This window comes from Pavona decussata, unplaced genomic scaffold (assembly GCF_977016875.1).
Source record: "Pavona decussata unplaced genomic scaffold, jaPavDecu1.1 SCAFFOLD_67, whole genome shotgun sequence".
Classification (NCBI taxonomy): domain Eukaryota; kingdom Metazoa; phylum Cnidaria; class Anthozoa; order Scleractinia; family Agariciidae; genus Pavona; species Pavona decussata.
This window is the reverse complement of record NW_028145486.1, coordinates 1,235,033-1,250,160: the sequence shown is the minus strand read 5'-3', so window position 1 is coordinate 1,250,160 and position 15,128 is coordinate 1,235,033. Positions and strand designations below refer to the sequence as shown.

The 15,128-nt window shown below is 38.8% G+C and overlaps 1 protein-coding gene across 2 annotated transcripts; it reads right to left on the bottom strand.

The window, feature by feature from the left end:
* Positions 1-166: 166 nt before the first annotated feature.
* LOC146477967 (N-acetylgalactosamine-6-sulfatase-like) lies at positions 167-15,100 on the bottom strand. 2 transcript variants are annotated; one of them, XM_085112647.1, is made up of 14 exons: positions 14,865-15,100; positions 13,063-13,186; positions 12,230-12,304; positions 10,723-10,825; positions 9,784-9,927; positions 8,369-8,435; positions 7,921-8,048; positions 7,183-7,319; positions 6,320-6,423; positions 5,329-5,465; positions 3,748-3,847; positions 2,420-2,544; positions 1,374-1,502; positions 167-398 (listed from the first exon to the last, which is right to left on the bottom strand). In XM_085112647.1, exons 1-14 carry the CDS (start codon positions 14,970-14,972, stop codon positions 356-358), a joined length of 1,524 nt encoding a protein of 507 aa, XP_084968773.1. In that variant the 5' UTR covers positions 14,973-15,100; the 3' UTR covers positions 167-355. The 2 variants fall into 2 exon arrangements, with proteins under 2 accessions (XP_084968773.1, XP_084968772.1); XM_085112646.1 differs by having other exon boundaries at positions 1,385-1,502; positions 14,865-15,097.
* Between the last annotated feature and the right edge of the window lie 28 nt (positions 15,101-15,128).

Below are 15,128 nucleotides of genomic sequence, written 5' to 3'. Positions count from 1 at the left end.
AAAAAAAGTAGTACATCTCTAAATCGTAGGTCCATTTCTATTAGTGGTAGATGAAAACGGGGTTCGTCTGTGGTCCAAATTGATACGATATTTTGAATTCAACCAGTACAATGTTGAGTAAACCGTTAAACTACTGGAATAAGGCCAATGAAAAGGAGAGAAAAAATACATCGAATGATAATTGTATTTATTTCCCGACTGTATTTTATATTACAACTACATTTATATTTGGTTAATTTCCGACAGCAACAAGGCAAGTGGAAACTTAAGTCCAACAACGTTGACTGCAGTTCGGTTCTGTAAGCTTCAGTTCAGTGAGGCCAGAAGCATTTCGTAGGATGTGACGGCGGCGCCTTCAGGCAATCACCAAGCTCTTCACACCCAGCAGGTGCCCAGTTCTGTGGAACAGAAACACAGTTGGCCATATAGAGCGCTTTTCAGTCGAGTGTCATAAATAATTTAGCGTTTGCCTTGGTTTTGCTTTACTATACGCTCTGTGATTGGTCAGAAAAACTTGTGCCATTTTCTCAACCAATTAGAAGCAAAACCAAAACCAATCGTGACTTACTCGTACGCGTTTTCCCGCGCCTGGCGCCGGCTACATGTATTTGCTTCGGATTCTGATTGGTTGTTGCCCTGTTAACGTCTGCTGTGGTTGGCCGGAGTAATTACTTTACGGTTTCACGACACTCAATGAACGAATCAGAAGACGCGGAAGCAAACTGAATACTTGTAGCCGGCGCCAAGAGCGGAAAAACGCGTGCGACCAAATCACGATTGGTATGATTTTACTCAGTTCAATGGTTGAAAAAGTAGCGTCACCCAAGTTTTGTAAACGCGAAGTAAAGCAAAACGCGAAATAACTTTCGGCATTCGATTGAAAACTGCTCTAAAATACTTACGAATAGGAAGGAACTCCAGTGGCAGATCTATAGAGGAGATTCCCCCACCCCTTTTGTCTGAGAAAATAACACCCAGGGGACCGAGATTTTTTAACACTCCGGAACAATCGACTTCTAACTTGTTGACGCGGTTAGCATCAAAAGCGAGTACCTCCCTCACTCTTGAATCTTTGACTGCGGGTAGTTTAAACATTGATGAGCATTCCAAAAACAGTCACTTGTAAACTGTTTCTCGTCATCGTTAGCCTGCGTGGCAGGCGCTAGAAAAGACAAGGGAGAAAGGGAATCGTGCGCGCACTACGCGCGAGAGGAGTGAGGGAGAAGGGAAAGGCTCCCCGCGCGTCGCGCGCGCCCGATTCCCCTTCTCCCTTCCCCTTTCTAGCGCCTGCCAGGCAGGTTACGTCATCGTACGACGTCTAATATGGATGGTTAACAGGCTCAGCCTGACCATGCTGTAAATAACGTTCTTACTGTTTACTTACCATCACAGCCGGATCACACATGTTAAACTGAGGTTCGCCTGCCACTAGGCTGGACTTGTGTTCGAAGACTAATTTCCTAATACCAGCCATGACTTCTTTGTACTCCGGAGTAGACGATCTGTCATTTGAACATTTGTAGAGAAATAATTAGTATGCTCATTTATCATATTGCCCTCCTTATTAGAGCGTACACTGCGTAATCTTATTTTATTTTGGGAATAGTGAGTATGTGTGTAGACATTTTCATAGACAACAAAAACCGTGCTAAAATAAGTTCTCATCTGACGCTTTTAATTTTGCAATTTTCACTCTAACCAACGCGCGAGAGCAATTTCCCCCCAAAATAATCGCAAAAGAACGCTTTTTTGCTCATTCCCACATCGATCAAGAACTGATGCCGAAATGAATACCGCTGAGAGAAGCCTAAAGCGCCCCACATGGGGACTTATGAATGGCGATATCGATTGAACCTAAATAAGACATATTAGTTAATTTAGTTTGGTCTACAATGTGCGTTTTACACATTTCGAGTGCTGTTTTTTTTTTGTTAAGTTTTGCTTTTTGAAAACATGTTTCGACAGCTCTTCGGCTACCTTTTTTCAAGTTCTCGCATTTTCGTTTCCAAAGTGTGCTAGAGCAGATCACGGGTTAGAATGATGTATTATTCAGTGAGTGACACAGGCAAACTCGAAAAAAGGGAAATCCGAGTGCTCCTATCAGGAGTCGAACCTCTGACCTTCCGATTACTAGTTTGGATGCTCTACCACTGAGCTACAGGAGACTCGTGAGAGCGAAGGCCATTAAACTATATTCATGGGACAAACATCCTGAATGCTAGGATTTGAATGCCAATGTGTGGCATATGTGCTATGGAATAAAAGTGATGGTAAATTTTTTGGTTCCTTTCAAGAATTTATTCAGCTGATTTCTCCCGATGTTTTTGAATTACATTGTAACTAAGCTAAGGTATTGTTGCACTATATTCACCAAAAAGGCCAAGATCCTTGTACACTTCCCTTTTTAAGTTTATTGTACCTGATGGGATATTTTTCTCCAGGGTCCCGCCCCAGATGAAACAGAACAGGAGATGATGTGTAGTTCATCTGTTCGTGCGTAGTCACACCCGTGACATTCTCACCCCGACAGAAATTCACTCCTCTCTGTGCCGGAGATATAAAACAGAAAAGTCATAAAACACTTCTGATCGACGAATATGTTATTGTTAAAATAATTAGTAAATAAACCCTTCAGGCGACTGGTATATCAGAGAATAATGCACAAAGCTGAAAGATTACCCGAAAATGAACTATTGGTCGAGACGCGAAGCTTCGAGTGCAACTTTGGAATTTTGAGTAAGGGGGTTAGTTCTTTAAAAAAACTGTGGTGCTGCGTCGGTGGGGAGTAGACTGACGTATGTTTGGTTTATCACGTGTACCACGTGACGTGTTTGTCCAATGAGAATGCGCGGAAAGCTAATCGGTGGGTTACAACAATACATAACTGAACAGAAATATAAAACAAATATGATAGAGAGCGTAAACTGAATAACAACAATAGGCTACAACTAGCCTTTCTAGACTTGTCGTCTCACGTCACAAGAATAATTTTCTTCAAGATAACAAAACGAAACAGACGTCAATCGTAACAAGAATTTAGCTTTTGAGATAAGGACTGAACATGTGCCTAAAAGTTGAGAAGACATACAAGAAAAGATTTAATTTCTCCAGCCGCTGTAGTCGAATAAAGAGTAAGAATGAATGGACGTTCGAAAGACAGCGAACTTTCACATCCCAAGAAAGAAATGTTTTGCGGCAAGCAACTTACCGGAATCAACTAAATGTACTGAAAAGAATTTCACTTCGGATTTCTCCATTCTCCATGAAAAACTCATTAACAAGCTTGGGAGGCATCAGAATCAAAAACAGAAAATGGTTGTCTCCGGCCCTAATCTAACAGCACGCTAAAACAATTGTGACCGAAACCCGATTTAGTTTGCCGCCCTTGTATGTTTCTCAGGGCAAAATAAGAGCTATATCGAGACAAGCAAACTATGCGTCAAGACAGCCTGAGGGGATCATTCTGAACCATAAGCGTTCTGTTAAATTTCTTATAGATTTTAACCTTGAAACTATGCATTTTATAAATTGCAATTATAAAATATTTGCAATTAGACCCATCTATTTTTTACCACTGAACATCTTGTTAAGACCAACATACTTACAATGCTGATAGATCATCATAAGTTCCAGTTTAAATAAAGCATTTATTGTTATTACTATTAAACATTACGGTCCTTTTAAGGGTTTCTCGACAGCTTAATGTGCTTGCCATTAGAAACACTACTTAGAAATTGTGCACCTTACACGAAATTCAGTCCAGCTGTTAGCCCAGGTCCAATAATGTGCTTTGTACAAGCCATTTCTGATTGCCATCATCTCGTTACCACGATAGAAAAATACAGATCTGAAAAAGCACAACAGAAGTTAAACTTGTATTAGCTAGCTTTTTATAAGCATTGCCTCTCCCTGGCTTAGCTAGTAGTGTAGACTACGAGCAGTATTTCTTGTGCTCGAAAATCCGTGGGGGAAGACGCAAAAAACTGAGCGAGCACGATATTCGAGGAACTGCACCACTCTCCCCTCGAATATCGTGCTCGCTCAGTTTTTTACGTTTTTCCGCGCGGATTTTCGAGCAAGAGAGACTACTCGCAATCTATTAGTGGTGTGATGGACGAGTTTTCAACTGAGCCCTCAAAATAATTTCGCGTTTGTTTGGGTTAATTTTTCTTTACTAGGTTGGTCAACAACGTGCACCACTTTCTCCAGTATAAGGCCCACATTTCATTCATTATATGGCTAAGGCTTCAGTTGTTGCCGATATATCGCGTGCTCTTACTGGCTAAGGCCGAGATCAGAGCGGGGCATCACCCGTAATGCTCACGGACCGATTACGGATTATGCAAATTAGGGTTAGGCTTGAACTGAAATGCTTTTTTTCCTTATAAAGAAAGCCATATAATAAACAACTTAATAACCTAGACCGTTAAGTCGTTACGGGAAAATCTCAAACCTCGGCCTAGCCGTATTGACCTCGCTATCGCTCGGTCAATACGGCAAGGCCTCAGTTAGTACTCGGTTTTTATAAAGTAGTTATTATCGGGTAATCCCAGACGATTGGAGATTTTGATATTTCACAGCCCTCCAAGATTTTGCCGGTATGTTGGGAATGCTGGCTGATCAGCGCAGACATTCGGGACGTGTCGAACAGAGAAACGCTCCCGATTATTCGTAGCCTGCGAGCAAGCTCTCGGAGAAAAGGAGGGGCGAGAACTAGATTAGCCCCTTCCCACCACACCCACTACGACCAACCGGGATGATCGAGTCTAGGATTTAGTGTTTTCTAGAGTTGGCAAAAATGTGGCCAGGACAGTCGGGGAACGGCGATATCCCTGATCGCCTGGCATTATATTTCATCGCCTGGTATAATAATTCATAAGCCCATTGACCTATCAAATAGTCGATAATACAGTGACTTTATATCGATAAACCCCTTCCTTATTAGTATGCGGTGTTTTATCAGCTGATAAAACACTCCTCATTAGTATGCAGTGTTTTTCTTGTATGCAAATTTCAACGTTCACAAAAGCATAATTGTTACGAACTCTCTTGACACACGCTTTTCCAGCACATGTTTTATCGAGGCTGCGTCTCGTGGTTTTAAACCCGATAAGACACTCCTGCTCGTTTTTTAAACATTACGAAACACTGTGTACGAAAACTAGTTTACGGGACTTTTAAGAAAAAAATCGCTCGACACAGAGACAAGTTTCTTGCGTAAAGGAACGACATGATGATGAGACTAACTTGAAACAACACCCTCCCAACTTTACGAAATTTTGAGTAAAGTGAGTTACTGACGATTGATTGAAAGTTAAACGAAAGTACCTGTCATTTATGCTCTGATTAAAAAGAGCTGGCCTGAGATCAATGCCATCAATCAGTTTGTTTGCAGGTGGCTTAGCTCCTGCTAATAATATTGCTGTTGTAAACAGGTCCATGACTGTGCCAAGCTGATGACTAACCTACCAAGAGACAGAGTAATACAAAACAATCAGCTCAGGAAACAATCATCAAGTATAGATTTCCAAGCTAACTCTTACGTTTTGGCAAAGTAAAAAAGAAGAATGGAATGGAATGAATGTGATGGTATATACGAGGAACGACGTGTTATTTAGTCTGTGACACATGAACTTCGAGCTTCCTGTAGCTCAGAGGTAGAGCATCCGCACTACTAATTTAGAAGGTCACCGGCTCCACTCCTGTTGGTAGCAAGGAGTGACCTGTACCGTTTGCAACGTCTTACAGGGTTGGTCAAGAAAACAAAAGAACGAACAACACATCAATGTTCCTAGCCTTGAAAAACAATGCAGCTGCAAGTTATCAGGGTCCAGTAAAAATAGAGCTTTTGAAGGGTGCAGGTCTACTGTGGCAGAACGGCGTTTCTTTTTTCTAAGTGTACCTGTTTCAGTGCATGACTGAATAACACATCATTCTCAAGAAACAGATAGTCACGACTCTAAAATCCTCAACCCTACCGAAACAATGACATTTGATGATAGCTTGATCGTTAGAATGGTTCCTTGAATCCAATGCAGTTTGGTATTTTTTTGATTCCACTGATTTATTTAAATCAGGAAAAAGTCAGGCCAATTCTTCGATTTGAAGCCTCAAGGTTAAAAAAAAAATAGACACAGAACTATGTTTCTCACACGATAATGAGTCCTTTGGTCAAATTAAAGCTTATCTTGAGCAATCTGGATTTCCTGACCAAATTTCCACATAGTGTATAGCTTTTTGACCAAGTCTTTCAACTGGTAATTTCAAGTACTGCAAATTAACAAACTCAGTTACTGAGAATGGTTGGCCTATCAGTTACCTGGCCTGGCTTAATCCTGCCTGGCCACCAGGCGATTGATGGTTCTCTCATTCCACCTTCAAAAGTTGTTTCTTTTCCACAAAGAAATGGACCATTACTTCCACCTAAATAACAAAAAAAATATAAGTAAATCTAGCGGAATTATTGAACAAGACTGAACAAGACACTCACATGTTCCAGGTGCATATCCATAATCTCCTAAGGGATTTACGGATGCCGACAATTGAAAGGTTGCTGGTAAAAACTTGAGCACTTTTTGTGATACGAAAGAGAGACGAAAGGACAAAGAAGAGAGGAGAGGGAAAAATGGGCTACACCACCTTACCTATTTACATTGGCGACATTAGAGAAAGTTTTTGAACGACAAAAGATGATTCGCACCGTACTTGAGACAAAGACGCAGGACTTTCAAAGCAAAGCAGTTTTAAAAAATCCAGCGATATTAATAAAAAATTATCAAATAAATAAGTAAAATGCATAAAAATAAACACAAGATTGACGTATAACATGCTGGCCAGTCAGATTTAAACCTACAGGGAACTATAATAGACTGAAGCTTATAGCAGTGACAAACTAAGGGTGCATTCGATTGATCCTATTCCGGAATAGGAATACATACAATGATTACTAGAAATCTTTCATAAGAGGTTTTAGGGGTTACTGGGTTACAGCGAAAGTTTGCGGATATACGTCTTCCCAAATTCACCTAAAATGAGAAATCTAACAGCATTTTGCTTCAATTGAATGCAACCCAAGCAAATTATTCATAGAAGATTTCCAAGTCGTGACTGCCATTTTGAACAGAAGCAACTGATAGGATTTCCATCACTTTATTTATTGTTCTGTGCTTTCATGTATCTCACCTCTGACCTCTGAAGTCAAAGCTGCTCCATTGTCAGATGTAAAGAACACAAAGGTATTGTTAGCTATGCCAAGATCTTGTAATTTTTGAAGAACCCTTCCAACACTGTCATCCAATTCCCTCACCGCATCTCCATACCTGACAGCAATGAGTTACTGAAATCAGCTGAAATATTACTTGAGGAGTGAACTCGCCATTATCCCTTTGCCCAATTGGAGGGAGCCTGGGTGGCAGCAAAGAGAGGGGATGGGGAGAGTACTCTTTGGCTAATTGGGTAGATGTGAAAACACGAGGCTCATTGAAACTCTGACATTTATGACTTAATTATTTAAAACCTTATGAAGTGACCCCTTGAATTTAAACTATTTCTCAGACTAAACCACCTTAAAAACTGTTGCAGATGACATATAGTTACACCATGTAGCCCTCTCACATCTCCCACCCCTGTAACAACATGTTCTTCATGAAAACATTTTGAAAAAAAAATATTAATATTATTAAGAAAAGAAAGCATGTGTGCAAACAGGAAAGAACCTCTGTATCGAGAGAAGACTTAAGACTTTCTTGGGTGTTCAGTCCGGCGCATAACAAGACATTCTTTTCAATGCATAAGGAGATGACTTTAGGCAAGTCTAACAAGATTTATATACCCATAGCTGAGCCTAGCCTGCCTTTTAAATTAACACAGGCCGTCTGAGTGTTAAATACGTTAAAGGTAAGGATTTTTCAATTTACTTACCGTCCTCTCTGACTAGTTCCAAGGAATCTTGCTGAAGCATAGACTGGTGTATGAGTAGAGTCTGGGGCCCAGTATAAAAAGAATGGCTTCTCAGTCTTGGCTTGTGCCTCAATAAAATCAAGGGCTTCCTAAATTAAGCACAATAAACAAACAATCTTAAACAATACATGTAATGCCCAGTTAGTTGATTTGTGGTTTCTGAGGAGTGACACTAACTTTTTTTTGCTTTCATGAATTTCAAAGCTGAACTAGTTCCACAGTAGCTTTCATCTGCTCTTGTGGAAAAATCCACTGAAAAAAATTCAAGTACCTCGTTTCATGGAACCAACCACCATTGATTTGATTGAGTCCAAACTCATTTTCTGAATAACCTGTGGCCTTAAAATCACTTCATCAAGGGGAGAATGTCAGGCCTATACTCATGTGATGTACAATGTCTTGAACATACCTCTGTGTATATTTGAGTCAGGTTGGATTCTCCTGTTTTCCTATTTATGGGGAACTGTTGATAATATCTAAATAATTAAAAACAAGAACAAAAACAATTAGTGACAAATTTAATAGTAGAAAAGTATGATTATTAATAAATATTACATTGTCTTGTTGCAGAGAACAGTGTACTATTTAGCCTCCCAGTACCAGCTCCAAGGCATTTCAATTACTTGTAATATTGTAGTATGTAAATTAGTTACTGATTTTATGATGATAATATTAGTAGTTTTGTATTTTTATCTTTTTCTTTTTAGCACAGCCCCATATGACAGCTTTCTAGCTTTAATTTCTACTGTGGATAAATAAAGTCTATTGATTGATTGATCGATTGATTAAAAAGATGTTTATCCTTAGTTTGTATTTGAATGAATTCTTTACAGGAGTTTCCAGAAGGCCTAAAGAGCAACAGACTTACAAAACAGCTTGAGATATTAATAGGACAGCATTACAAGTTTACTTTTAAGATGTGTTTTGGTAGAGCTTTACAGATGTAACAAAGTTTAATTTGAATTTGAATATTTGAATTTTTCAACCCACACTGCTATACAGTTCTCCACTGTCTGCAGATTCTGTCAAAACTTCAACATCCCCCCTCCCCGGGTATTCAAACTTTTGAAAATTGGCTTGTTTGAATTCCTGCCCCGCAGGACCAAACAGGCATTCAAATGCCCTACCCTAGTGCCAAATTTGACAATCAGATGCCCTTCCCCAAAAACATATATTTTCAATTTTTGGTTCACTATTTGGAAATTGGTTCAAAACATTCAATCATATTTTCTATTTATATATCTATACCTTCAGAAACCCTACAGAGTTTGTGGAGACCCTTTTTTGGCAAGCCAATGGCTTCCACAAGTGACACCCCCCCCCCCCCCCCCCTATACAACTATGCATGAGTGCACCATTTTCCACCAGACAAGGAGAAAGATTCAAAATCCCTATACCCCATAACTTGGTGAAAATCAAATCTCCCACCCTCTAGAAGGCCTTTTGTGCCAAATGCTCAACTCCTAGGGAACGGCAATTGTCAACTAAAGATACATGTGCACTGATTTGGGCGGAAGAGGAGGGGGGGGGGGGGGTGTTGAAGGTTTGAATGGATCTGCGCATAATGCTAAGAAAAAAGGATTTAAACCTACTAGTACTCCCTGAGTCAAAAATTGCCAATACATTGCCAAAAGGACTTTACAGAATGCTTCAAAAAGTCTTATTTACAAAACTTCAAGTTACACTTATTTTTAACAATTAAGAATCTAAAAAATGACAAAAGATAACAAATCCAGCATGTCAATTCACATTTCTCTTGCTAATTGATTTTGCATTCTCTGTCACTTCAACTCTTTCAACTCTTGGTAGGATTTCAAGTCTCACCTGCCAACCATCTTATTATCTCTGTAAATGGGAATATTAGGGGTATGGACATTATCATATGGACCAAAATGACAGTTGGGAGCACCAAACCATTCATCAAATCCATGCTTTAAAGGTAAAAACTGAGGTTGATGGCCAAGATGCCTACAGAAAAGATACAAATTAAATAAATTTCATCTAATGCAGACAATCACTCATAATTTACAATTCATTACCATTATGAAAGGCAAAAACAAAATTAATATATAAAATCCCTTTCTTGTACGTCTTAACAAATGACATTATTTTGGTCTCAGTGGCCTTAAAGGCCAGTGAGACAGAAATGTGTACAGCTTTTCTTGGGTGGTTAAATCCATCATCAATTGCCATCAGACAGCAGCAAATTCTAAAGTGGAAAAACTACCTAGAGTCATATATTCAGTTGCTGATAATCAACACACAACCTCTCATTGGCCTCTGTTCTTTTTGTAACCAGCAATGATTCTTTTACCTTCTCCTTTTGCAATTATTAGAGGTTTTAACCACAAGTATCATTTTCAATTTTCAGTAATGGGCAATGTTTGTACTTGTTAATTTAGGTACCTTGCCTGAATCTGTGAGTAACACCTTTCTTTGTGAAAAAGAAAAGAAGATGAAAAGGCCAAAATTACCCAAGAGAAGTGTCTTCTAGAAGAGGAAACTACTTTAATTTTAAGATCTAAGGTGGAAAAATAATAATCTTGAGCCACCACCTACAGAATCAACCCTGAGCAGGGGGAAAAAGGGTTACAGTATCCAAGAACCAATAACTTGGAATCCTGACTCTATGATTGAGTCACTTCACTGCCATTGCAAATAAGCACAATCGCACAAGCAAATTGCTACTCTACTTTGGCACAGCTAGTACTTATATCTATTTGTTATTTATGAACAATGACACACATTAAACTGATGACTCACCATTTGCCAACTATTTTGTTGAAGTACCCTTCAGATTTAAGAAGCTTTGGTAAGAGAACCTCACCATCCTGAATTCCTCCAACAATGTTTTGTGGAGTGTAACCTGTGATGATGGATAGCATGAATCAAACAAAAAGTCACAGCCAGAAAAGGAACATCCGCCCTGTGTATTTCTCAAATAATTTTTTTCAAGGTACTCTGAAAGCAATTTCCTGTTTAACTTGGGTTTCGACAAAACACTGATCCCCTACTGAGCCCACCCCCCCCCCCCAACTGACCCCCTCAATGTCAAATTAAAGTTATAAACCAACCTGAAATGTTCATTATGATAAAATGCACCACAAATTATGAGGAATGGCTTTACAGTTTCTTACCATAAACCAACATGATGTGATACAAGCAGTTCTCTTTGTGACCAAAATAGTTTGAGGGTTTGAAGAGCTGCATCCTCATGAAGTTGACAACCAATAAAGTAACCAAAATTGCCAGTACAGAATATTTACGACTTCATCATGCATAGAATTGAGCATCTGTTTGCAAAAAAATCCCAGTTCCTTGTGGTAACAGGCTTCAAAAGCTGACGACTGAAACATGTTTGAAAGTGAATTCTCTGACAGGAGCGAATTGGTTTTGTTTCTTACATTATGTAAATGCATTACAATGAGACGAACTGTGGCAGTAGTAAGGCCAGAGCGGGACCTGGAATCTATTTCTGCTCAATTTTACCATGAGAACGGTCATTTTGTAAATCGCTTCATGACAATAAAATGGGTGCGGACATCTATAAACATTTGCCTAAGCTTCTAGGCCTCTCTCTGTTTTTCATCACGGTCAATCCATTTCGGATCACATGGTTATGTCACCAAAACAAATTGACCATGAGGGCCTGGGATAAAGCTGTACAGGAACTAGGCAATAGAAATGTTAAATTGAACTGTAACTCATTTGTGTTGTTTTGTCATGCTTCCATCACCTTCATCTTTTAGGTTTTACAACTTTAATATTTCATATTTTTTGTTTTTCCCTGAGATTTTTTGATGGGGGTCAGTTTATCGCAAAAAGGCTCAATGCGTTTCAAACAGGTGCAAATATTTATTTATTAAGTGAAAAAAATTTTGGAGTTAGGTGCACTTTAAACAAACTAAGGTTCTTTGTCAAATATTTGAGTTGTGTTGTGATTTGTGTTTTTTTCCTGTGGTTATTGATTTTGCCGCTGATTGGTCACAGAATATCAGTAAATCAAACAGGAATCAATAATTCTAAGCATTCATGGTTTTCTAAGTTTCACAGTAACAGAACTTTTTAATGTTTGCATCAATTGTTACTGTACAAAGTAATATTTTAATGGCCATTGAAATGACACTAAACACAGCTGAGACTGACAGTTTAAAACTTTTAGTGGACTCTCAATTTACAGACAGTGGTCTCTGAAATGGAAATTTAACCGGACATTGTCGACATTGTCAAATTAACAGTGGGTGTGATTTACTGTTGCTGGATTACTCACCATTTCTGGCATGGGCATTTGTTGTGTAAAACCCATTACGAATTGGAAGACGTCCAGTTAGCAATGCTGCACGTGCTGTTGAGATAGAAGTGCAGTAAAAAATGCACATAATTTATACAGTCGTGTAACTCGATCAGCTTGATAATACTGTCAACCTACTATTATTGCATCTCAGTTTCCTCTACTTAATTAACAATTATTTATTGAAGGGCTCGGAGCAAATTAAAAATAACTGTTTGATATCAAATTTTAGGTCATTTTTTTGTTTTGCTCTAAAGTACCTGAATTTTTGCATGTTGCCTTCAATTTCAAAGAATGCTCATCACGCCGTGTTTTTTTGATCCAATAAAGTGTCCATGCAGATGTTGTTCCACTTAGACTTTCTTTGATTTTCTTTTGCTCAAGCTATATTATTTTGGCCTCATTTTTCTCAAAAACTAAGCATAAACCAGTCAAAAAACACATGGCAGATAAGCAAAATGAAAATTCAGCCTAAAATTTGACATGAAACGGTCATGCTCTCAGCCCTTCAAGTACATGATTTCTGAATTACCTTGGTTGGTTGTTGGTAGTTTTTGGCCGCGAGATCTAGCCACTAATCTCGCTGTGTTTTTGGCTGCCAAGGTTTTCATCTAGGCCAAGATCTCGAGCGAGATGAAAATCTCAGCGGCCAAAAACGCTCATTGATATGACACTATTGGCCAACTGTTGACTGCCATCTATTTAATAACTAAGTGCATTGTAGCTGTTGGACAACAGACAGTCCATCAAAGTGACCATATTGACATATCATATTCATAATGAGAATAGCCCTCAGCAAGGTAATAACTTACATGGAGAGCACAATGGATTACCAGTGTAGAAATCAGGGAAGAGCAATCCTTCAGTTGCCATCCTGTCCAGATTGGGCGTCTCTTTTGCTGGGTGGCCAAATATACCCAAGTCACCCCATCCCATCTGGATTGCATTCAAGAACAACCAAACAAACAAAAAGAAAAAAATTATTTATAAACAAGCAGATAATTATATTATATTGGATATACTTGCTGCAAACTGGAAGATTATCAGAATACAGGACATTCAATCACTAATAGTTCATACTGATACCATGTTGCGTTTATCCTTAGCCCCCCGCGCCCCTCTCCCCTCTCTACAGACATTTGATTGTAGCCAGAAACTTTCACCTTAAGGACGGTGCCTACCAATAAAGAAGTATTTTTGTTTGGTTTACGACTATGCGGGGAAAGCAGATCTTAGCATGCAAGGACTAATGAAATCCAAAAAGAAATCTGGGGGTAACCACACACTTTTTGGAGATAATTAAGCAACAATAATTCTAAAAAGCAGTAAAATACAAAGAAATGTATGGCGTTTTGTCCAAAATTGAAGCTTTTTTTTATCTCTGACATTAATGCAAGGTTACCCCAAATTTTCTTCTTAGATACCAGGAGCACTTACTATTAAGTTATTCTTTCTCCACATAGTTTCAAACTGCGCAAAAATATCCAGGCTGTATTAGTAGGCACCACCCATTGGAAACTCGAGTATCTTGAGATGCGCAAAACGTATGCGCAGTAACAAAATTAGGCACCATCCTTAAGTGATCAAGCTTCCATGAAGCTTACTTCAAAGGTTCTCATTGAATAATTTATTCTTATCCCATGTTGCACCTGTATATATGAAGCTGTTAAGCCAGCTTAATATAGACGGTGAGAATTAAGTCATCATTTTTCTTGGTTAAGGGGCAAGCAATCTAAAATTGCTGCTGCAGGAAATTTATATGATGTTAGACAACTTTGAACCTCTTTACCTCCACTCAAAATTGACAGACTTCCAAATTCAAAATCAGTTTTTAAATATCTGAGTCATGTCATTTGTCTGCCAAAAAATTACACCATCAAAGATGTTGCAAATTGTTAAGATCTGCAATGCTAAAGTTGAAGCATGGAGCGTGGATCCCTCCATTTCTTGTCGTGTGCACCCACAATCTTGAAAGAAAAAAAAACTATGACGAGTGATTCCTGATCCTCAGGATGTAATCATGTATCAGCTCTCATAAGCTTGCAATAGGCAAATATTTCTGAGTTGCTGTGAACCTCATAATGAAAGTGAGGCTAAGTGCAAAAGCTTTTCATATGAAAATTAGTTTTGTTTGCATATGAATAACAACTAAGTTTCATAATAAAAACTGTTTTTTCCATGAAAAAAAAATGCTAATAATATAAACTTTGCACTTAGCCTCGCTTTCATAATGAGGTTCACAGCAACTCGGAAATGGCCTATTACAGCAGCTACTGGAGCAGCTGCTATAATGTTTTTAGGGTTAGGGGCATAGTTCTGTTGTTTCTATTCTGATTATTTCTAGAACGATTGTAAGCAAATCACATGAGAGTTTATGAGAGCTGCTACACGTCACGTGACCTATGGCAATCAACGTCACGTGACATAATAATAAAAATAACAATTATACTAATAAAATGTTATAACTGCTCACAGCCATACTGAAATAAATTTAAATAAAAAACATGACAACGATGAAGGCTATTGGAACCTATTGCAGCTAGTAAGTTTAGGCCATGCATTTAAAGTTTAAAACAACTTGTAGGATTTTCCCCATTTTAATACAGAAACTCACATCGTCCATCAGCATGATTATCACATTTGGCTTCCCATTACTCTCAGCAGCTGCTGCTAAGCAAAACAGAGAAGCAAAAGTCCAAATAGCGAGGCCTTTGTGTGCCATTTCCCACGAATCGTTCGCTGCAAGATTTGTTGCTTTCAGCTGGACATCTGCAAGAAATATTTGTAGACCTCATACGCTCGTGCACGTCACGAGCTGTCACATGATTGCTGTCTTGGTCGTCTGGGCTGTTGTGGGAAGACGTGAGCCAGTCACCAG

Coding starts and splice junctions, on each gene's coding strand:
- LOC146477967 (XM_085112646.1), bottom strand. CDS start 14,972: ATGGCACACAAAGGCCTCGCTATTTGGACTTTTGCTTCTCTGTTTTGC. Junction 12,305..13,062: donor TAATCCATTGTGCTCTCCAT/GTAAGTTATTAC, acceptor CTATCTCAACAG/CACGTGCAGCATTGCTAACT. Junction 1,503..2,419: donor GGAGAAAAATATCCCATCAG/GTACAATAAACT, acceptor TTCAAATGACAG/ATCGTCTACTCCGGAGTACA.